We start from the raw sequence: 22,552 nt of genomic DNA, 5'->3' as shown, positions 1-22,552 counted from the left end.
CAAACTTATCAGGGACAATTTTGAAATTGAGCAAATATCAGATTTGAACTATACCTAAAATACCTCAAATCTTCTTTACTGCTTTTTAGTTCGGTCCATAACCCATCTGCTAACATGGAGGAGGCAGGCACTACGACTAATGCATCAGCCAGCCACCAGGTGGTGATCAAATCGCTTTGGCTTCGTCTTTTGGGAAACATCTCGCCCGTCTTTATTCACAGTCTATGGTGCAGACTGTACTTTTCAATTACAAACTTCCACGATCCTGTCAAACACGGGACAAGTACACAGTGAACTACTTGAATGTACTTAAAGTATCTGAAATGAGACACAGTGAAACACATCGGGGCGTAATATTGAACTGACGTGTAAATTGCTCTGGAAATAAGTGTCTTCCAAATCTCCCGACGTCTCTCTCAGGCAGCTTCATGTTTTGAAGGAGACTAGGAGGAGAAGTCATAATCGCCCACCCCCCCACATTACATGGTTTTAAACTAATAACGTTTATGTGCAGCCACACTCAGACTCTTCTTGTCTTTTACCACAAATGGGATATTTCTGCCTCCCCCCTCAATACTACATTTCCTCACTAGATGTATTGATGAAACACGTCAGGGTGTTATTACAGCCTGCGAGGACTGGGGAAAGGACACAATTGCTGCACAGCGGGGGCACAATGACAAACCGTTGAACTGGTGCCTCTAAGTGCCACTAAAATATGTCAACAAGTGACGTATCTGGATTCTATCTTTCGCAGCCTCGGGGGGGGGGGGGGGGGAGCGTCACGACTAAAACCCACACAAATGCATTATAATAATGCAGGAACCTTAAACTGCTTTTATTCAGACTTTTATTTGATTTCCCAAAATATTTCTGAAGTTGTAACATAAAGCTACCGTTCCTTGTCGGTGAAATTGCAGATAGGCTACCTGACAGAGATAAAGGCATCGTGTGAGGTGAGAGGAAAACATTTCAGAAATCCCTTAACACAGATAAAAACATCTGTGGAAAATAAGGGAGTAAGTGTTGAGGACATTGTTATTGAGCCTGATGAAAAAGGCGTGAATCAGGTAATCCCACCACCAGGTGCTTGGTTTCGGTGCATGTCCACGTCGGTTGTTCAATTCATTTCTGGGATATATCTTAAGAGCTGTACGTGTCACTGAAAGCTAAGACGCAGGGAAGACCGATCACCCTCAGCGGACACTTCACACAGCACCAGCATCCCCTGCTGCAGAGCAGGTGACATATCACCACACGGCAGCGCTCAGAGGGTTTCTATCCAATTATCTCGACCCAGAGGGAGAAACAACTATTAACTGCAAAGTCGTAAATATGAAACTGTTCATTTACCACACACATAAAACTGATCGGGAACACGGAGAGTCCCTGCAGAATCAATACAGCAACTCAAAGTTGTGCATGCATCTTAATTTAAAGAAGACACAAGTTTATCTTATTGTAATCTGTCCTATATCAAGTAAGATTAAACTGTAAATATAATGGAATTGTTGACAAGACTTTGGATGTAAAAGTTGCATAAGTCAAACGTACATCCCCCTTAAATAGGATACCGAGTTTGCCCACTTTCATATTCGTGACTATGATCAGGTAAGTGCAGCTCATTGTGGGAGCTGTTGGGTTTCTCTTGAAGGTCTTGAGATAGTGTTTATTAAAGTGCAGAATGGTTGTGTTATAGACGTCACTTCACCTTCACAGTTACTGACTCATGTACAGACAGAAAGATGAAATATGTTTCTCTCACAGTCAGACTTACAATGATCATATTTTAACAAAGTAAAATCAAAGGACAGTAAAATGGGTTAAATGTCCATAAAATTGAAAAATTAATGTTGGAAATACATTGTTTTTACATATATTGTCTGAGATGTTCGCTAAAATCAGACGATACAATATATCACATTTTTTTTAATCCTGTGTAAATAGAACCATGAAACTATAAAAAAAAAAAAGAGATTTTAATTCACTTTCATGCACTTCATATACTGTCCATTAGCTACATAAATAAAAACAATATTATGCGATAACAGTGATTATTCGAGATTTTTTAAAGACTTACTTTTGGCAGATATCCGTACAAGAGCAGCAGGAAAAGCAGCTGTGAAGCCTCCATCCTTTTTTTACTTTCTTATTCAAGTAGTCGATGCCGCATGCGCTCCCCTGTTAATTCAGAACAAGTGAGTAAATGTGTATGTGAAGAAAGCGAGGATCTGTTTGTGTGTGTGTGTTTGTTCAGAGCTCCTGCTGCTCCATGTCTGACTGCTCTTTTCTCTGTGTGCTCCTCCAGAGGCAGCAGGGGGAGAGCTGCGAGTGTTCCACTGAACCCGCCCCCCCGTCCATTCACAACTCCAGAGCCTCAGTCCAGACCGTCAGGCTACTGCTGCTGCTGCTGCTGCTGCCGATGATGATGATGATGATGATGATGAGGGACTATGATGATGATAATGATGATGGTGATGTGGTCTAAGATGGTGCAAGTTAACCTCTGATTAATTGCCTTGTAAGCGGTGACCCCTCTTTTGTTAATTCAGTGACATCACATCAGATATGAAGAGACTGAACGGATTAAACCTGATTTGAGCCAATAATGATAGAGGTAATTTCTCATTCATTATTCTAGTTTCATTTAATCATACTTTTTCTATTGTCATTCCTTTACTAATTCCCTAAATATATAATAGTAAATAATACAGGAATAAATCTATCAATTCATCCAGTTTATGTAGCTTGAGAAAAGGTATTTATTCTCCTAACATTACTTACAACGTAAACTGAAAATATTCTTTTAGCTTCGGAGTAGACTTAAACGCCAAATCAACAAACCCACATGGAAACACCTCATCCCCTGGATCCACTTCTCCAACCTCAAAGGAACAACACTGCCAACATCTCAGAGGTACCAAGCTGTCATGTGCATGCACACTACAAACAATTCATGGACCGACACATAAAAACATAAAGGACTTTGCTCAGTAGTGGTTCAAGGGGCCAGAATATCTTCAAGGTGCCTTTAATCAAATGCTGATTTCTGTCAAATGAAACAATAATAAAGGTTCCACCAGGTTAATGAGTGTCAGTGCCACACTGAGCTGTCATTATCACTTACGATAATTTAGTGCAACATGGGTTCATATACCAGGAAAATAATTACAGCCTCAAAGGCATGTTACTCCTATAGTAAAAACATATCAGCCATGGTCTTACAGAAAGTAAAGAAAGGCACGGAGGAGGTAGGACGTATATTGTAGGCTGCATGAACTTTTTCTTTTTTTCATTAAACCATTTTAATTGTATGCATTATGAGTAAATAATAGATTAAAAGAAGAATCCATTAGAGAGCTTCTTGCTTTCCCTGATAAAAAAAAACATTAGACTTTATCACGTAAATAGCTCAGTAGAATTGTGTTGAAATTTTGAGTTCAAGATGAGGAATCCAGAAAACAGGCTTTTAGAAAAGTAGACAATGGCTTCTGGGTAAAAGGGTAAAAGGGAGGGGAAACAAAACAATCGATCTCACCGCCTGTGGTGCCTCCACAAACCTCTCGGCCCTCAGCGCCAACACCACAGGGCGCACAAACGCCCCCCACCCCCCCTCCATCCTGGCTGCAGCATCTGACGTCTGCCCTCCTCCGTCCTCCTCTGCCTCAGTCCCACATGCTCGTGCTGTCACAGCTGACTGGACCTCACATAGCAGCCTCATCCTCAGTCTCTGTGACAGGCCCTGGTTCACCCTCCGAGGCGTCTCTCTGCACCGGCCCACCCATTAATACTGATGACAAATACGTTTTGCACAAAGTGGCGTAACACAACAAAATCACCAAACCAAACAATGGCCACAGACTTGATTCATTTCAGCCATATCACTTTTCTTTGTGTCATCACGTGTTATTGCTGCAACCGTCACACTTCATGATCAAAGTTTAATTTGAGCACGAATGTGATTGTGCTGACTTGCAGTTTTCCATAATATGTTCTATTACCATATATGTGTAACAGCCTGTGACAGCCGCATATAGGTTATACTATGAGAAGATCGTTACGGTCAAAGCACGCTCGAGTGTCATGTGATAATTAAAGCAATAAAAGCTGATTAATGTAGAAAGAGCACAACGTCCACTTTCGAAATTCAAATGTTGTCTATTTGATAGCACGACCAGATCTACCATTGTGCCTCTAGAGCAACAACAAAGAGCAGCATTTTGACAGCGACAAGTTAAGAAATCAATAGAAGAAAGAAGATCAATAGTTAAGATGCATAAGAAACCGATTTGACCTTCACGTTCTGGAGGGTGATGCATTAGACAAGCAGACCTTGGAAAACAAGAAGACCCCCACAAAGTATTTCTATCTAAGCGAGGTCAAGAGTTGTCTGCTACTGAATAATCTGAGGCCGCCTGTGTTAGGATGCGTCTACACAGAAGAGACAATGGCTGATAACACATGAAAGTGCACCATTAACAAGATAAACTGTTCCTCTGGTCTCTGAGGAAGGACAGGATTACAAACCTAATTTAGACATGCACTTGAACCATCTCTGTTTCTTTTGAACAATCTGAACCGTATCTGTTAACAGATTCATCTATTTCTATCAATGTTTGAGAACATTTCATTTGACGTGTACTTTGACATCCATGTCCATGTCCATGAATTTCAATTCAAAAGATCGGAGGAACCTCATCATCCCCCGACTTCGAAATCCCAGATGCCCCCCTCGTTGTATCAACAGTAGTACTGTCCAATTACTGTCTGTGGACGTTTTACCATGGTGTAAGTATGTGTGAAATGCTGAGTAATACGTTATTATTAACTGTTTTTGCTAACAATGGCTAGCAGGCTAAAATAAAATGTAAACACTCGGGAGAAGTCATGTCGTCCATCTTTAAATACAGGCTATGACTTTAACTGTCGACTTATTTTCTGATTAGCTTTATTACCTTAGGTGATCTGACCAATCAGAACACTTTCCGAGGTGATCTCACATATCTTCTGTTGTGTAAACGCGGCTCAATCCTTAAGTGCTCCCAAAAAGGACATAACACAAAAATACATTTTGATCACTTATACAGATGAACGTGGTCGGAGTGTTAGTGAAATCAGATGCCTTTGCTCACCTCCGCTCAACTCAGGACACTTAAGAGGTTCGTAAATACTGCTCGACAGCAGTTCAGCCTTTAACATGATCCCATAAGAGTCACTTTTAATTTCATCAAGGAAAATAGTTCTTTGAGCTGAAAGAACCTTTTAGTGCTTTAAACCCTAACTGTTCTTCATAATGAGCCTTTTCAGTTGATGACATTTAACCATTTATAATGTCATTCCATTTTTTATGAAGGTTCAATATAAGAGAGTTGTGTGTAAAGTTGGAATCTGTAGGATTTATGTAAATCCTGCATTATAATCATGTTTCCATCTCTTTCAGTTCTGATAAGCATCAGTGACATTCAGATATTATTATATTTCCTTCCTGCTCTCCCAACGCGTCGGCCATGCTAATGCATGAAGGTGACTTGTAGGTGTATCAGCATGATATTATAAACTAAACGTAATATAAACATGAATACATGTGTTTGGGGTTTTGCTCTCAAATGGATCCACATCTCATTTGTTTGTGTGTTAAACAATGACACAGGACAATTAACAGAATGAAAATGGTTTTTCAATACAACTGCCATCATTATAACCCCGGCTTGTTATCAACACATAATCATTTTCCAGTAATCCTCCCATCACTGTGGCTATCATTCATCGGAGCACCAAGCAACACGTCTTTGCTTCCACGTTTTTTTTCTTTAAAAGCCTTCACCTAAGGTGAAGGTGAGAGCATTAGTGGAGTGCATGTCATTGTTTTCACACATATGCTGTATGCAGGCAGGACGTTAGCCAGCTGAGCCTGGTCAAAGTGAACTGAGCAACAGGAAATTGGATGCGAGTTTCTACACCTGCGTTCTTTGGTTCTCCACAAAAATATTTTATATTAGAGATCTCTCTTTGTGATCCGCGCACCAAAGGAAATAATGGTCCTATTCAGATCAAGTACATAATAGTCAATCGTGAATTTTAAATTGAATTAGAGACCAATTAATGGAATGAATTGTACCACAGGAAGAAAAGAACAGGATGCCTGCAGCTGGAAATTCTTCACTAGTTGTTCAGAAACAAGGTGGAGGGCAGCGAAAGCAGCAGCAGCACAGCTTGAGTCGAAACTCGAATCAATACAGTTTGAAGCGAACAGCAGAACTTTGGATTTCCCTTCAAGATGCATTTTTCTGAAGCCCCGCCACCGAGAGATCACTTTTGCTGTCGATCACTTCTCCATCTTCTCTGTCCAATTCGGACCTCAGGCTCTCTTTTTTTTCAGGCTGGAAACCTAAAAACTTACTAAACGCAAGAAAAAGGCAGTGAAGAAAGAACCATGTGGCAACTCGTGGTATTTTTTCGTCTTGTGAATCCAAAGTTTAGAGAAAAATATAGTTTTAGGCCAATTGTTGAATCCTACGAGTTTTATCTGAGCTGCTGCAATCACCAATCAATCCCCGTGAACGTCCTCCTGCGGTCTCACGCAGTTAAAGCTGTTTATTGTACCGTTTGCAGGGGAGGCAGTTCTGATGTTTGGTTTAATTTTGATCCAGTGGCCACGGCTTCCCCCTCAGGTGACACTCAATTTCTGGAAGACAAACATATTACATAAACTGCATTCTCCCTGCTGCCCTGTGGATTTAATATCTCAGCTTATGTTTGTCCTACAAGAGATATTTCCATACACATGGTTAGAGGCTGTTGGCCCTGAGGATAATGGAGCAGCTGATTGGTTGGAAGTATTTACTATCGGAGGCTTTCTCTGTGTCAGAGGCATCTGTTTATGTAATGAGTGCCAAACCTCTACTTCCAGTGTGGTCTGGCAGCTTAGGATAAGCTCTCTCAGCTTAAAGGCTCCCCCTGTCTTAAAAGGGTGGGTTTGCGCTCTTGCCCGGCAGCCGTGCTGTTAGCGGTGATGTGGTAAACATTTCTACAAGCAGCAGGCGAGATGGGAGACATGATGTACACGCTGCATCTCGCAGAGTTACTGTGTCTTTACAAGGACGTTCCAGCTGCGGAGAAGCCACTCAGATGTCATCTTTTATACTCTATAGATGCGGTGCTTATGCATGTCTGGCTCCACGCTTAAGTGTAATTCTGAGGTGCAGTGGTTTGAATATGCTCAAAATCTTTCTAAGCTGCAGAGTTAATTTTCTACTCCATTACATTCACAAGTGAGATGAAACCACTCCTCGTTGGTCTGGCAGCTTAGGTTTAAAAAAAAAAAAAAAAAATGCTCTACTAATCAGGTGAAAATGGATTTGCAGTATCGTACTGTAAATTTATTGGAGAATACTGTTTATACACAATAGGTTTCACTTTATTCAAACACAAATTTGCAGCTTGACAATACTGTGATATCACTATTCAATCAGTATTGTAATCAAGTTACAATAGTTAAATATAGCTTACTTTGTTATTTGCTTTTTGTCACATAGGACTAAAATAAGACTGATACAAAATAGTAGTGTATTAAGAAATATTGTGTAAAAGTGTCCCTATATTAAGCATTAGTAATAATTCACTATGTTAGGGTTATAAATAAGAGTGGAATTCCAGTTTGCCTTAATAAATGTTCATAATTGGTGCTTTTACTTTATATTTAAATAAGTATTGCTGATGAAACTGACACACTTATTTTATGTTCAGATTTTGAATGCAAGCCTTTTAATTTAACCCAATGATAGGGCTGCTTTTATTCCAGGTTGGTAAAACAGTACATAAACATATGTATACATTCATCGTTATGCAGCAGCATCAGAGTTTTGTCTATGTCTGCTTAGCCGATGTGAATCGTATTAACTCTCTTTTAGCTCAGATTTTGGTCTCTACCAGCTCCTGAGGGAAATATCTGTCTAAACGCTCCAACAGTAGCATCTGTAACTATATCTATGTGCCGTTTGTAGCAGGTTGTGTACAGTGCGTTTTTAGAGCTGATCTCAACGTTAATTTTATGCTGCAGCTCCCTCTGAACGTTGCTCAGAGGGATGAGAGAGTGGCGAACAGTCAAGATTCAACTAAACATTGAGATGCATTCTCTGTATGAAGTGAGGAGGTTGTGCAGGTTTGTGTTTTACACTGTAACCACGCTGACATTTGACGTAGCTGATCTAAATTCAAAAAAAGCTTTGTGAGGAGGTGACTCATCTGTGACAAAACAGATCAGTGGAGACTTTCTAGCCATCTGAATCTGCAGCATCTCTTCAAGGACAAACAGTGGAGCCTCTTTTCACCTGTTAAACCAACTATCAGTATGAAGACTTGGCAATCATGGCATCATTGTAGTAAACAGACCCCTGACGCTGAACTGGAGATAATGGAACCCGAGGAATGGCTGACATCAGTGGTAAATGGCCCAATAGGAAGACATGAGATGGAGCTGCAATCAGTGTAATGTGTTTTTGAACACGCTGATGACAGGGACTTAAAAACATCTCTACACAGAGGGAGTGATGTGACCGAACCAAAGTCAGAGTCACTGCGTCATGCTCCACCAACAATCCACCAGAGCCTCCGGGTGCTTTGTGTGGATCAGTGTCACTGAGCTGCTGCTGCAGAGAAATACATTTGTCCATCTGTGACAGAGAGCGACTCCTCACTCACACCTCCCACCGGGGGACATTAGCTCGGCAGAATGCTATTTCACACCGAGACCCCACCTTTCGGCCTAGAGTAATCATTATGTTTCTGGGGTGTAAAATGGTTATGGCCTTCAAATGTAATTGAACGACCTGAGGTTTTGAAACGTCAATTTTCGAAAATATGCCACTTGATGTCTTACTACCACTCAAAGGAATGGTTAGTGACGCTCTTGAATCTTTGTCCCTATGCCTGAACGTGTTTGTTTTATCAATTATGAATGAAGAGCCGAGCTAAAAATGTAGGTTTCATTTTCAACCCTGACCCGATGTGTCAGGGTTGTATTCGATGAGATGTTCATTTTAGCAGCTCCACTATATCAGTTTGTCGAACGTTCTGTCTGTAAACCCATTGCAGATGATTATCTGGTCCAAGGTCAACTCGACAGCAGGTAAAGCCCTGTCTTCTTGTCTCCAAGGGGGGATGCCACTGCGTTTCCAGACAGAACACCTAATCCCTTGTCTCAAGTCTTCCTCCATGCAGCTTGTTGTGCTCAGGAAACAGGAGGCATCCTGACCATAAGCTATGACCACCTGCAGGTTGATTAAACTGGCTCCAGGCTGATCATTGTATTTGGCATATGTACGCCAAGATCTCAAAAAAGGGTTTGAGTGGTTGCCGTGAAATGTTGTACAGTCATTCATGGTGCCCAGAGGATGAATCTAATGACTTTGGTGATCCTGTGACTTTTCATGCAAACCATATCACCAACAGCTCAAGTCTTCACTTATAGCCAGTGAAGTATCTCAACATCTGCATAACTAAAGCTTTTGTGCCAATGTTACAAGAGGTCTTACACTTCTGGACAACAGGTCTCCACTTCTCCCGCTAACTATTCAGAAGTTAAACCAAAGTATCACAGAGTTTAACGATGCCATCTTGTTCTGGTGACGTTGTTTAGAGCCACAGTTTGTGCGGTAGCCAGGTACCTGTGACGGTAATGTGTGTTGTTCTTTTGCACAGTCTCAAGAATCCAGGTCTTCTCCCCACTCATGGCCATGTTGTTCAGTTACCTCAGTGGTACACACTCTCAGCCACGCTGACTTTTACAGGTGGAATCTTATTTTGTATGCTTCTTGTGAAACTTCTAATGGTGTTTTTCTCATCAGGATCGCCAGAACCCAACCGCCTGCCTTTTCTCAGGCTCACAGGATCGTCTGCTCATTCTCTGCCAGCCACCAGCCTGTTATCTGCCTTCCCCAGCTCTTCATTTAAAGACTCTTCATTCACAACCAATCCCTCTCTGTGTCTGCTTTCGGGTCCAGCAAAAAACTAAATCAAACAGTACCGTCGATAAATCACAAGCTGTCAATCCAGATGTGTCACCTCATTTAAATAAGTACATAAAATGACAGAAACTTTCAGAATCATTGTGAAACTTTATTCAACATTTTCTGTTAAGTTTGATCCATGTCCCAACCACTAACAAGGAGGATGCAGGATTTATTTATTGGACTGCAGCCAGGTCATGTCGTTTCATCTTTAAATTTGTTAACCTGTAATTGTGATGGCCGCAGTAAACACCAGAACATGTGCAAACTGCATCATCATAATAACATGTCAAAACCATGCATGTTCAGAGTAAGACAAGCTGGAGGGTTTTAATTTACATTTCTTCTTCACCCCTTTAATAGTCCTTTCATAATTTTTCATTGCTGCAGCTGGAGGATCTGTACTGTTATCACTCTGCGAGGACTTGGCAAGGAGCTGCCATTGGGGAATGAAAAAGAAACATTCATTTTCAGGCAAAGACAATTTTAATGGAAACGGTAATCTATGGGGTATAAAGACTCAAACTTATCCAAGTTACACAGCTTCATTCTGATAATCTGGTAACAATATTTTTGATTGAAAGGGTTTGGAGAAGGCGTTGCACAGTCAGGAGAAGAACCTGCTGATGACGATGGATCTTTATGGTGGCGTCACAAGCAGATCTTTGAGGACAGAGACAATATATGTGTCAAGTGCTGGGTCTCGTAACCAGCTTCAGAACAATTATCTGAAGGGTAATTTCCTTCCGTCCACTGTTGGGTCTTGCTCTTCGCTGAATTCTTCCTTGAATTCAGGAGACGTCAGCTCGCTTTCTGAGCCAGACTCTTGACGAGCTGCTGAAGGCAGACTGGCCCCACCGATCGGACACAGCTTTTTCTAAAGTTTGTGTTATCACCCTGGAAGTGAGAGTTTCTGACTGTGTGTGAAGCCACCACCTCAGTACTCCAAGGAAACACCACACAATGCCAAGGATGTCAGCTGATATGATAGCAGGTGGCGGACAAACCGTTATGCTTGTGCGCAGTGATTGTGAGGCTTTTGGTTGTGAGGCTTTTGGTCGTGAGGTGATCTTAGGCCTCATCCTATCAATGTGATTGATGAGGATATTTTTCAGCTCATTGGTTAACTCGAGGGTATTACCACTGAAAATATCATCCATCCATTGAGACACATTCTGCCCCCGCTGTATCTCACCAACTGCTGTTGGAAGCAGAGTGTCAATATCACTCATGACAGCCTGCATTGACTGCCTACTTAAAACCTTGTCAAAGGCTGGGTTGTCAGGACTGTCAAAGTTCTTCTTATTCAGTCTCTCCACAATATGACAAAGGGACACTTGGGCAAACTGCTTTGCAGCGCATGTCTTAATCCTTCCCCACATTTTCTTCAGAGAGGGTTTGCTTTGGGCTGCTAGAGTAAAGGGAGAAATCAGAGAGGAGATTATAGCACACGCCAAAGAGAACACACACCGATTTTTACATTGAAATATTCATATAAAATAAGTCTACATTTAAATCCAACGAAAAGAGGGATGTCCGACTTGTATTCGATTCAGCATTAGTTTAGGAGCTATGGAAAAAAGAAGCATCCTATTAAAATATTTATACAAATTAGAGGAAGTTTATTATAAATATGTAGAGTAATCTTAAAATGCCCCCATGGGTTCAAGATAGTGTCATGATGTCATGTTTTGTCTGACCATGAAAGTTCTATCATAGAAAACTTCAAATTTCATGTTTGAGAAGCTGCATCAGAGAACATTTGGCAAAAGTTGACAAATTAAAACAAGCATCTAAATTTCAAATGAGTTTCAATATTTAACCATGTTCATGTTAGTCCGGTGTATTGACTTTCTAGTCTGTAAGGCTGGTGAGCAGCAGAGGCCTTAGCAGCATGGTCACTTAATTAAAGGGTTCAAATCATCCACCAAATAAGCTCAGGATTAGACCTGCGCTGCCTGAAGGCTGCGAGTCTCAACTCATCTTGTTCACTCCAGCTGAGAAAATCAATTCTCTTGTGTTCCTGACAGGTTTTGACATGTATCTGCTTTTTGCAGCAGTTCAGAGCTGCTAAAGACATGAAAAACATATCAATTTAAAGAAAACAACCAGTTATTCAAGTTTTTCAAAGTCGCAGCTTTGAAACCAGCCTTTTAACAAGAACACGACATTGTGCGACGCTTTGTGGCCCCAGTGGTCTACCTGTTGTCGTCGCCCTTTCTTCTTCTTCACACCAATCAGATAAGCCTGATGACATCATAGATCAATATTGTTTTGATGGCGGAGAAAGGACGTGGAAAAACCCAGCGCACTGCTTAAATATTTCAACATCCTTCTGGGCCTTTCAGACAAACACTGTGCACCCTCTTTATTCATTATCGTCACATGCACATTTTACCGATGCCTCTGTTGTTCATCTTCTTTCAACAGACGGTCAACTTTTCAAACCTCTCTGCGACCCACATCAATCCAAATGAAATTCAGAAGTGTCCGTCTGCTCTGAATCTCTTCTTCACAGCATCTGAATTTGATAAACCACGGCAGAGATGTCGCTCCACCATCACAGCGACTCTCTGGAGGAAATCAATGCCGATTTATGGTTCCATGTAAATAAAATCATCTGAAAATTCATTTTGCAGACGTGAATATTTACAATATCGCGTCGTCTCCCGCGTCCTTCGTTTACCTCTCACTGTCACATCACAGTCGCTGTTGGAGCTCACAGAGACGGACAGTGTATCAACCTCCGCAGCCTTTGATTCCGGCTCTGTGTGAAATTGCCAATTATCAGCAAAGCTCAAATAAAAGTGCACCACGCCTTCACTCAGCACATTGAAGACTTTGAATTTCCACACTGACTATTTCAAACCAGCTTCTTTTCACGACCAAAGTTGTGTTTTCACAAAGAATGCGCAGATACTAAACAGAACCTGAAATAAAATGCAGGAACTCAGTTTGCTGCTGATTTAACCTGCTGCTCTTCATCATCATCATCATCATCATCATCATCATCATCATCATCATCATCATCATCAGTTAAAACCCCCACAGCTTTTAACTCACATAACTTCAGCAACCCAGAGGAAAAAGTTTAAAATAGAGGGAAAATGTTGAGAAGAGATGGACTCGAACCACTTTCTCACCAGAAAAAAAAGGCACAATCTCTCGTGTTCAAAGGTTTACAACTTACAACACAAGTGATAAGTGACTTCCAATCATCAACAATTTCCTAATAAAAGCAAAGGCAGAAGTACGATGACATTGTTAAGAGGCAAAACAAATAAAGTGTTTTATTTTCAGAGTTTGTGTAAAATTGCTTTTTTATCTTTTCCAATGTTTACCATCATCAGTTGATTTATTTAGCTTGAAGCTGCACTAATCACTAGTTATATCGACAATGGATGAAAACAATTTAAGCCATATTGAATGGGAACGGCATCACTGCAGCTGAAAATCACCAGTCTCTACGGTTTCCACTGAATGGAGGAAGAAGTTAACCATTTTATTTTAGCAACCAGCCAATTAAGAGAGTCGAGTAATCAATATATATTTCCAGCAGGATTCTGTTGAGAACAAAATGAATGTTGCTCTGCTGCAAACAGGCACAACCAACAACTAGTTCCTGGCTTCCACTTGACCTCAGACAGGTTTGCTTCTGTCCATACTGCAGTTGACGGTTTGAGTTCCAAAGATGCACATTAGAAAATGTCCTGTTAAACCTCCTACCAGACAGACAAAGTTGTGTTTTGGGGTTAAGACACCTTTGCAACCTCTTAGAAAGTATCCAACCGAGGATGAGATATAAACATGTTGTGGACAGTCCACGCAGATTCTTAGTAAGGATGTCCCCCACATGAGTTTGTGCACTGTCCTCTTGGGACCAAAACATCAGAGAGCGTAAAAAAACCTAAATGGGGCACATGGAAAACTCTGTCCTATCTTATTTGGTCCAGATCCTTGTGGTAATGGCCTCAAGACCAGGAAGAGAAAACAAAAAATAATAATGCTCCCTCAGGTTGTTATTTCATAGACAATTGACTTGGGTGCCAAACATCAGCTGGCAGCTTCAGCCACAGCATTGATTTCCTGTAACACAACAAACGACACAGTTTGGTGCATTTACCTTGAGCTGTGCTTCTTGGTGCACACTCACAATGAGTAACCTATGTTACTCCCCCACATTGGAGACACCTCCCATACAATTACTGCTAAGAGGTTCATTTACCGTTTGCAAACAGCACATGCGTCACACACAGCGCTCATAAAAGGAGCTGCACATATGGTTCAGGCATTTTCCCTGAGGACACTTGAATAACCCTGAGAAGCAGTGGAAGCACACAAATGCCTTTAAGGTGGTTGTTAGACCTGCAAGATATGATGGTGTGAGAGGAATACTGATGAACAATTATAGAATTAATCCTGCTGCTGTTGATCAGTCTGGTTTCGGTCAGTTCACACAGCAGAGAGAATCCAATTTGCTGCCAAATTATCTGGAATTGTCCACAAAAAGCCGCACAGCAGGCCAGAACAAAAGCTATAGAAGCCAATTTAAAGATAAATCCATATTTTAGTACTTTGAAATGTTTAAATTAGCAACAATAGACAAAATACCCTTCAGGACTATTAAAGTCCAGGTCTTGAGTCCAGAGTCATGACAAAATAAAGCCATGGCTGAGAGTAAAGTCATAATGTTACCAGAATAAAGTCCTAATATTGAGAGAATGATTTTGCAATTAAAAGAAAGTTGCGAGGTCATAATATTAAGGAGGATAAAGTCGCAATTTCTTTTCAGAGAAAAGCTTGATTTTGAGAAACTACAAACCCCTTAATATATTACAGAGATGTCAACACTGATATCCTTATAGCCAACCTAAGCTTTTGATATTCCCCATCTAAAATAAACATGAATTAAAATTTAAACTTTATTTGTTAAATATTGCAACTCTATTCTTGTGATATTGCAAATTTACAATGGAATTCTTGTTATAATTCTCAAAATATCTGATTTATTTCATTTCAGTACTCCATCACATTTTTCTGGTTTGATGCTAATATTTCTTATTCCCTTAACTAACATGGACAAGATCAAATCAAAATGTTTCCATCACAACCACAGATCGAGTTTAAAATCAGAAATGTTCTCAGCAGTGTAAAATAACAAACGGTTTCGGTCGGGCATTGTTGTCAGTGAATCAGGGGGCATCAAAAAAGAAATCAATATCTCATTGTGACGGTGGAATCAACACAGCTTAGTGCGACACAGCCAGAAGACGTTGTGTGTTTGTGAGTGAAAACAGTGACTCTGAAGTTGAAAATCTCACCTTTGTACCACAGAGCTGAAGGCAACACGTTGACGTCCTCATTGGTGGGTGACAAAAAGAACATTTGGGGACTAAAGGAAATCACTACCTGGAAAACACAGAGACAAGCGATGCTGAGGAGTCAATTTTAACACCGCATAATGCACAAACACACTGTAGATTGATGATGAAGAACAAACTGTGCAAATCCAAAGTTGTTTCTCCTTTTAAATTTATCTCTGTTTCTTTCAAACTTTAAGTCTCCTTCATTAATGTCAGAGGAGGTAGTGTGTCCTTCTTTTACTGCCCAAACCTTTAAACATTTTAGGGTTTGTTATCATGAGCTCTTGAATTCATACGCAGAGTACCTGAGAGGGCTGAGTCATTATCTGCTGAGGATTCATTTGGTCCATCTGGCCTCTGATGGATTTCAGCAGCCGCTGGCTGCTTTTCAACACCATTATATCTGCGGTGAAATGTCACATTCACAAGGTGAAAGAGGGAAGCTTCACTGGGCTTTTACACTAATTGGTGGCTTTACGAATGGGACAGAGGGAGGGCAGTCCTGCTTTAACAGCCTCTTACAAGACTGATGACGCAACAGGCCTCCGTGGGGCGCCAGCTGCCCAACGTTGATTGTGACCAGAAATAAACCTGATCATGACAGTGCTGCCTAGGTTCCCCACTGTGATCAATCTCCCTGGGAACACAGGTGATGAAGCTCAGAAGAAATACTTTAAAAGACGTGTGACAAATCTGACGGAAGGTTAGAGCATAATTTTTCTTTTCTTGCTGTCAACAAGGAGAAAAAAAATCAATAATGTGTCAGTGCATCTTTCAAGACTCTCTCTCCAACTGGAATGCTCTGTGTGTGGCCCCGAGACATTTATCTAAAAATCTTTAAATCTCAATTTGAAAAATGACAGGAAGCAGGAGTTCTACAGTATCAGAACTGGAGTGAGGCTTGGGCCAGAGATTTAAACCCAAACCAATCCTAGCCTGGTATTAACCAAAATCACAGGCACATGCAATGTAAAAAATCAAGTAGACAGTCCAGCCAACATGATCGAACCAAACCTGAACCCCAATAACATCTTAAGGCCTTGAGTTGGAACCAAACAGGCTGGGGTCCCATGTCCACACTTTAATCAATACATGTCAACAATAGTATGGTTATGCAGGACTCAGGTGTTTGCGTTGCCTTGACACAGTGTGCCCGATACTTTCCATTCGTCATAACGACTTCAACGTGCCATGCTAGCTGCCAATGCGATGCTCAGGAGAAGTGGTATATAAAATCCACATCCAGATGAACACTCCAGGTTCACCAGCTGCCTCCTCCCTCCTTTTTGACGTCAGACAGGATCTGTATTTGCATTTATTGGATTTGATGGCTAACCGCTACAGAGGGTAAGCCGCTATGCTACAGCATATGATCCAATGAGGCAACTGCGACAGTTCACATTATGTCCATTAAAACTAAAAATAAAATCAGAAATAAAGGCTCATGTTATTGTTCTGCTCTTCTGTTCTTCCCCTTAAATAGGTTTCGGACAACAACAGACGACTACGGTGAAGAGAACCAGGCTATATCAGATTTAACGTTAAAGTAATTCCGTTGGTCGAGGCAGCTGTGGCTCGGGAGGCAGAGCGCTCTGTCCACACAGTTTTGGTGGTTCAATCCCCAGCTCTTTTTGTCCATGTGTTGAAGTGTCCTTGAGCAGGACCCAACGCCATGTCTCTCCTGCTAGTCACACAGGCTGCATTGTTATCAGTGTGTTCGTGAATGAGACACTGGTAAGCTGAGTGGTGTGTGGTCGTCTTCGAAAGTTTGAGCTTCGATTTAATCTGAACTTGCCTTGAAAGTGAATCAAACGTACTCGTGTCCGACCTTGGACGAGGGGAGATTGAAAAAGAACTGGCGATGGAAATGTGGCAGGAAGTTTTCTGTCTCGTGAAACACAATGGCCTTCGATTTCTTTGGGCTCAGACACAGAACAGCTTTAGACCTTCAGGTTAAGATTTCTCAATAAAAATGTATGGTATGCCCATATTGAACATAGGTCCTAAAAGACTGTATTCCCCTATCTATGATTTTTAATGTATCGGGGGAAGTCACTCGCTGAACCGGCTCATATCTATTCCTCCCCACGCACGGTGGATTTACAGACGCTATGTATCCAGGTCTGTAGCAGTGGAGGTTTAATAGTGGGGCTGCAGGAGGAGGAGGAGGAGCCCTGCTGCACATGGGAGATCATGCACACTACTCCCATGATTATTCACTAAATCACTGTGCAGTAACATTGTCACTCTACAGAGTGAACCTCACAGAAATGTTACTGCAACTGATATGTCTGTGAGGCTAAAATCATACTCACAAATTTTTCCCGTTTAGTTTGAGCAGTTTTAAGGTTTTTATTTATGAAAGCTGCACCTGCAATAAAACCCTGATACCACTGATGCCTTTCTGTATTGAAATAATCCCAAAGATCTTTATAACTGGTATTTGAGCAATGCAATCTAATCGCTTTAACATATGACATAAACAGATTTATCCGTTGACTTCCTGACCTATAATGCATCCTGTCACCAAGTTTTGTGGGCGAAGGTAATAACTGATCGCAATCTACGTCAAAGACGCATATCTTCAGTTTATTTCCGTCTCCTCCTCTGTTCCAATTCAAAAGAAATAAGAGAAAATAGAGAAATCTTTTTGGGCAGCATTTCTGCGTCACTCGGGAGCAGAGAGCAGCAGCAGCAGTGTTGTAAATGAGCAGGTGAAGACACGCGGGGCACGGCTCTGAGGCTGAGCTGAACCTGAGATGTCACGGCTACATGCCACCGGAGCCGTCAGCCTCTCCACTCTCACACCGCACTTCTTCTGGACCCTTACACCTCATCAGGTGTTTTTTTTAAGTGGGACTGAAATCCGATGAATTCTCAGCAGCGCACGGCTGAGATCCACTGCAGCGGAAAAATCCAGTTGATCTGATTCTTCTTCATGTCTCTGTGACTAAAGCTTCATTCAAGTTTCACCAAAATGCTAAATGACATTGATGAGAAGAAACAGTTTGTAACATATTGGAAAAGTGTGTAAATGTTTAAAGTATTTTAACATTTGAAAATGTCTGATAGAGATGACGGGAGCAGGGTAGGGGTAGAATATGTGAGCAGTCTATCAAGCAGTCTTGTTGTTATCCTAGTCCATGATCAACTGCCACCATCATGATCCACCACTAAGATGGCGATCCACCACCACCATCCACGATGTGGCCGCAGCACGGATCATCGATCTATCACAAGGACTGTGGGGAAGTGAAGTAGTCAAGTCAGTGACATGTAGTGATGAGACATTGATGTGATAAAGAGGGAGAAGAGGAAAGGGAAGCTCCAGGTGTCATGAACCCTCTGACAAACCAGGCCCACAGCAGCATCTGACATCGACCGAACCAGCTTCATCAAATAGGAAGGTTATATGGACAGTGGGAATACAGAAGAATATAAATCAGTCACTGCAGGTGGTGAGCTTTTGAAAATCTGAAATTAATTTTCAATTATCTGAGACAGCAGGGGAAAACAAGGTATCAAGCTGTGTGACACATCTTATATATTGACATGGATCATAGGGGAAGGACGCTCACGCTCGAGTGAATCCAACGTGAAAATGCAACGTTTTCATCTACTCGCATTGAGATTTAGTTGATGCATATTAGCAACAGGAGAAAATCTGTAGTGCGTTGCTGAAAAGTCGTCTTGTTATAACCCCCCCACTGCGCCTCTGTTCCTCCTCAATCACTATATAGGCCACTATATAGAGAGCTCACCATTTCGTAGAGATGTCAGATTAGTGACATTTTTCATTCCCTATATAGTGGACTCATTATTTCCCACAATGCATCGTGAAAAGCAGTGTAAAACAGACTAATCAAGCTATATATACCATCATGCATTGCGCTCGCGGTGGAGAGACCAGAGGAGAGAGGTCAGCACTGACAACCTGAGGCAAACAAGTTTATTTCTGCATTTTTTTAATGGTTATTCAACTTGTTTTTCTTCACCTAAGAGTGTAAAATAAACATTTAAAGATGATTGTTGGATTTTGTTGTTGTTGTTGTCCTTGTTGTTGTCATAATCCTGCGACAACGACACAATTACTGGAGCAGAGAGAATGCTTGTTGCTTTTGGTTTGTCAGTCTCTCTGTGCATTGTCATAATTATCTCCTAAGTTTTGTAAATAAATGTTTTATGCTCTTAACTTCCCAGCATCTGCCGCCCTGCTGAACTCAAACATCGCTTCATGGGCCCCACTCCTCATGTTCCAAATTGGCAGCACCTCCACAAAGAAGGTTATTAAAAAATATCGGACTTATCTGACTCGCAGTTTGTCGCAGTCCCAAATATAAAGCAATTTGGGATCTTCTACTTTTTCAATTTAGTTGGAGCTCCTTCACCATATTTCAGCTCCGTAGACAAAAGTTGGCGTGACGAATGAAAAATGAGTTTCCCCAGAATCAACAAGGAGAATCAAATATGTATTCTTACCAAACCCGTCATGTTGACAAAGGATCGTGTTCGGTGCTGAAGGAATCTGATATCAGAGCCTCAGAGGAATCTACCAGAGGCCTCATCAACAGCACTGCAGCCCTGAGCGTGAGCTCCAAGGTTCCTGCTCTCATTCACTTAGCTCGAGTCTCCAGAGAAACTCAGGTGTAACATAAATCCCAGCTTCTCCTTTGAGAGCTAGTCCTCTGTGTGATGGCACGGTGGAACAGAGGATCAGGCGACGAGGAGGTGGTGGGTGGACGTGACAGGATCGACTTCAGGGTCGGAGGCTGAGGAGAGAGAAAGATGGAATTCACGTAGGTGAAACTGCATTTGAATTAAAGTGGTGCAGAGAGACATTATTGTATCATAGGGATCTTTACAGAGATATGGTGAGAGATATGACAACTTACATGTATATATATTTTCATAATTATAATCAACTTTACTTATATGGCACTTATGATAAAGATATAATAAAAAATGATAAAAGTGATTACAATTTGAATATCAATCAGTCAAACACAAAAATACATAAAGAAAGTACAACCATATACTATCGGTAAAATAATTATATAGAATAGAGGTTTATAAGAGTGATATTGTATCAAGTCAGTTCAAAGCTTCTGAACAGATGCAACATGTAACCCAAGAGACCTCGTGCACAGATGCTGCAAAATGTCCAGTTTTCTTAAAACTTCATAAACAAACATAAAGTTCAAGCCATGAAGCACGTAAACAACAACGCAACATGGACACACTCTGTCAATTTCTATCATGTGGAATGTGGTATTTTCCGTGGTTATTAATGATGTGTTCGCGATTCTTCTGTGTATTTCCACATTGCGGTTTTGCGTATCAACATTATTGGAATGACTTTCACATGTTTACAGGAGGGAAGTCTTCGGGGGAAGTTGTGGATAATTCATCAGTGAAATCCTCAGCAACAGAGCAGATATTCATCTAAAGTTCAGTTCGGTCTGAGCTCTTTTTGCTTGTCGACACGATGCACAAACTGACTTTAATTCTCCTCCTGAATCAACTCTACTATTGTGTGAAATTTGTAAATAAAATGGAAAAAAATAAATGTTTTGTGCTATTTACATAGAAGGGAAATAATTCCTGGAAGCTCAGGGACATATAAATGTGTGGTTATTATTCTCTGAGTATTGAGTGTGCTCACCGGCTGTCGGGTTTCTCCCTCATATTTTTTTCTTCCTGCTGCTTGATTCAGGATTATAAAGCACCGAGCTGGATTTGTTATTCAGAAATATAAACATTTGCTGAGCTAAAGTGGCTCAAATGAACTTTCTACATTGACAAAGCAGTTTTTTGTTTTTTTTAAAAGGCAGGATCCAACTCCTCTGTCGTGTCTGCAGCCGTCTCATCTCCTCACAGCCAAAGTTGTTTGCTCATCGTAACAAAAGAAATCGTAACAACAGTACGTCACAGCAACAACTGCTTGCAACACGGACTTAAACATACGGTGCATTAACACGCTCCTCAGAGAGTTCCATTTCCTGAGCTGTGAAGTTGTTGTTCGGACTTTGTTTTGTTGGAATGTGGAAGAAACGTGGACGCTGATAAACAAAAATGGGTCGAGAGAGTTCAAACGACAGCTTGTCACAACTTTCCAATATTTGTACTACAGCTAGCAAAAAGGACAAGTTGTATGAGCAACATAAAAAACTGATGGACGGTGGCCCTGAGGTCCAAATGGGGACAACTCATAAAAACACAACAACATTAACTTCTAACAGGAAAGGGCAGAACCTGCCGCCTATTTTTACTCCCCTCTGGTTTCCTTGTTGTTTTTCCGCCACCGAACGTGTATGGCATATTTCCTCTGTGATAAAAAGACGGGTGTGTGTGTTTGTCCAATCAGTGACTGTCCTTAGTGACAGCAGGTACCGCCATTGTTCACCAGAGGTTCAACGACGTGTACAGTGATTTGTATTTGTTGATGTTTTACCATTTGAAATTGAGATTTGCACTTCAGGGCCAACGTAGTTTTGGCTCAAAAGTGTTTTTTTTTTTAAAAGCTTCTATTAAGAGCTGATTGCAAAATTATGCTAATTGGTTTAAAAGTGATGATGTCATAAAATTGTGTACCAAAATTTTACTTTCGCAACAAGAGAAGGCGTTCACGTTAATTGTCCCAGAAGGAAAGACTAACTTTTGTTTCTCGTGAAATCTCTGCACATTAAAAACTAAAACCAGTCATTTCTTTGCGGCAGCTCGGAGGAAACTTCATTAGCGCTGATCCTCAGGAGAAGACGAGTGAGGTGTACGGGTCTGGAGTTTATTACAGTTGTCAGACGAACTAAGTGGCGGGAGCGAGTGTAGGTTCTGCTCAGTCGTACATTATTCATTATTCACAAAGATGGAATTCTGCACTTTCACTTCAAAGACGGACACATCGGCCATTTCGCTCCCTTCGCTGCTGATCACCGACACACTCTCCCTCAAGATGGCCTGGAATAGCCTTGGTGATCCCGTAACTCTTCATCTCCCTCAATTCATGTGCGCTTTATGTTTGGTGCTGATGTTTTACGATGGAGTTAGTGTTTATCTCAAAGCTCTGCTGTGTGTACGTGCGGCCTCACACAGCTGCTCTACTGTTTACTACGTCTTTATGTCTTCCTGCTTCCTGCTGCAGAGAGGTGAAGGAGTCACATGTGGCCAGATTAACCCTGACACCAC

The 22,552-nt window shown here is 41.3% G+C and overlaps 2 protein-coding genes across 2 annotated transcripts in view; both read right to left on the bottom strand.

The window, feature by feature from the left end:
• The window catches only part of vipr1b (vasoactive intestinal peptide receptor 1b), a 35,730-nt gene extending 33,490 nt beyond the window's left edge, over positions 1-2,240 (bottom strand). Inside the window, exon 1 of the mRNA XM_062380070.1 lies at positions 2,081-2,240. Coding sequence (XP_062236054.1) covers positions 2,081-2,134 — 54 coding nt within the window. The 5' untranslated portion in view covers positions 2,135-2,240. The remainder of the gene's footprint in view (positions 1-2,080) is intronic.
• A 7,929-nt stretch (positions 2,241-10,169) lies between these two features.
• On the bottom strand, positions 10,170-20,187 carry LOC133932931 (uncharacterized). The gene is made up of 3 exons (XM_062379838.1): positions 19,850-20,187; positions 15,329-15,416; positions 10,170-11,418 (listed from the first exon to the last, which is right to left on the bottom strand). Exons 1-3 carry the CDS (start codon positions 19,859-19,861, stop codon positions 10,799-10,801), a joined length of 720 nt encoding a protein of 239 aa, XP_062235822.1. The 5' UTR covers positions 19,862-20,187; the 3' UTR covers positions 10,170-10,798.
• Between the last annotated feature and the right edge of the window lie 2,365 nt (positions 20,188-22,552).

The sequence above is a fragment of the Platichthys flesus genome, chromosome 21 (genome assembly GCF_949316205.1).
Source record: "Platichthys flesus chromosome 21, fPlaFle2.1, whole genome shotgun sequence".
In the NCBI taxonomy this organism is placed as follows: domain Eukaryota; kingdom Metazoa; phylum Chordata; class Actinopteri; order Pleuronectiformes; family Pleuronectidae; genus Platichthys; species Platichthys flesus.
The sequence above is the reverse complement of the archived record's forward strand: the minus strand, read 5'-3'. Positions and strand labels throughout refer to the sequence as shown.

What these genes read in the sequence shown, in the direction of transcription:
- LOC133932931 (XM_062379838.1), bottom strand. An exon ending in TTCAGCTCTGTGGTACAAAG is followed by an intron (nt 11,419 to 15,328) that starts GTGAGATTTTCA and finishes CCTTTACTCTAG; the next exon opens with CAGCCCAAAGCAAACCCTCT.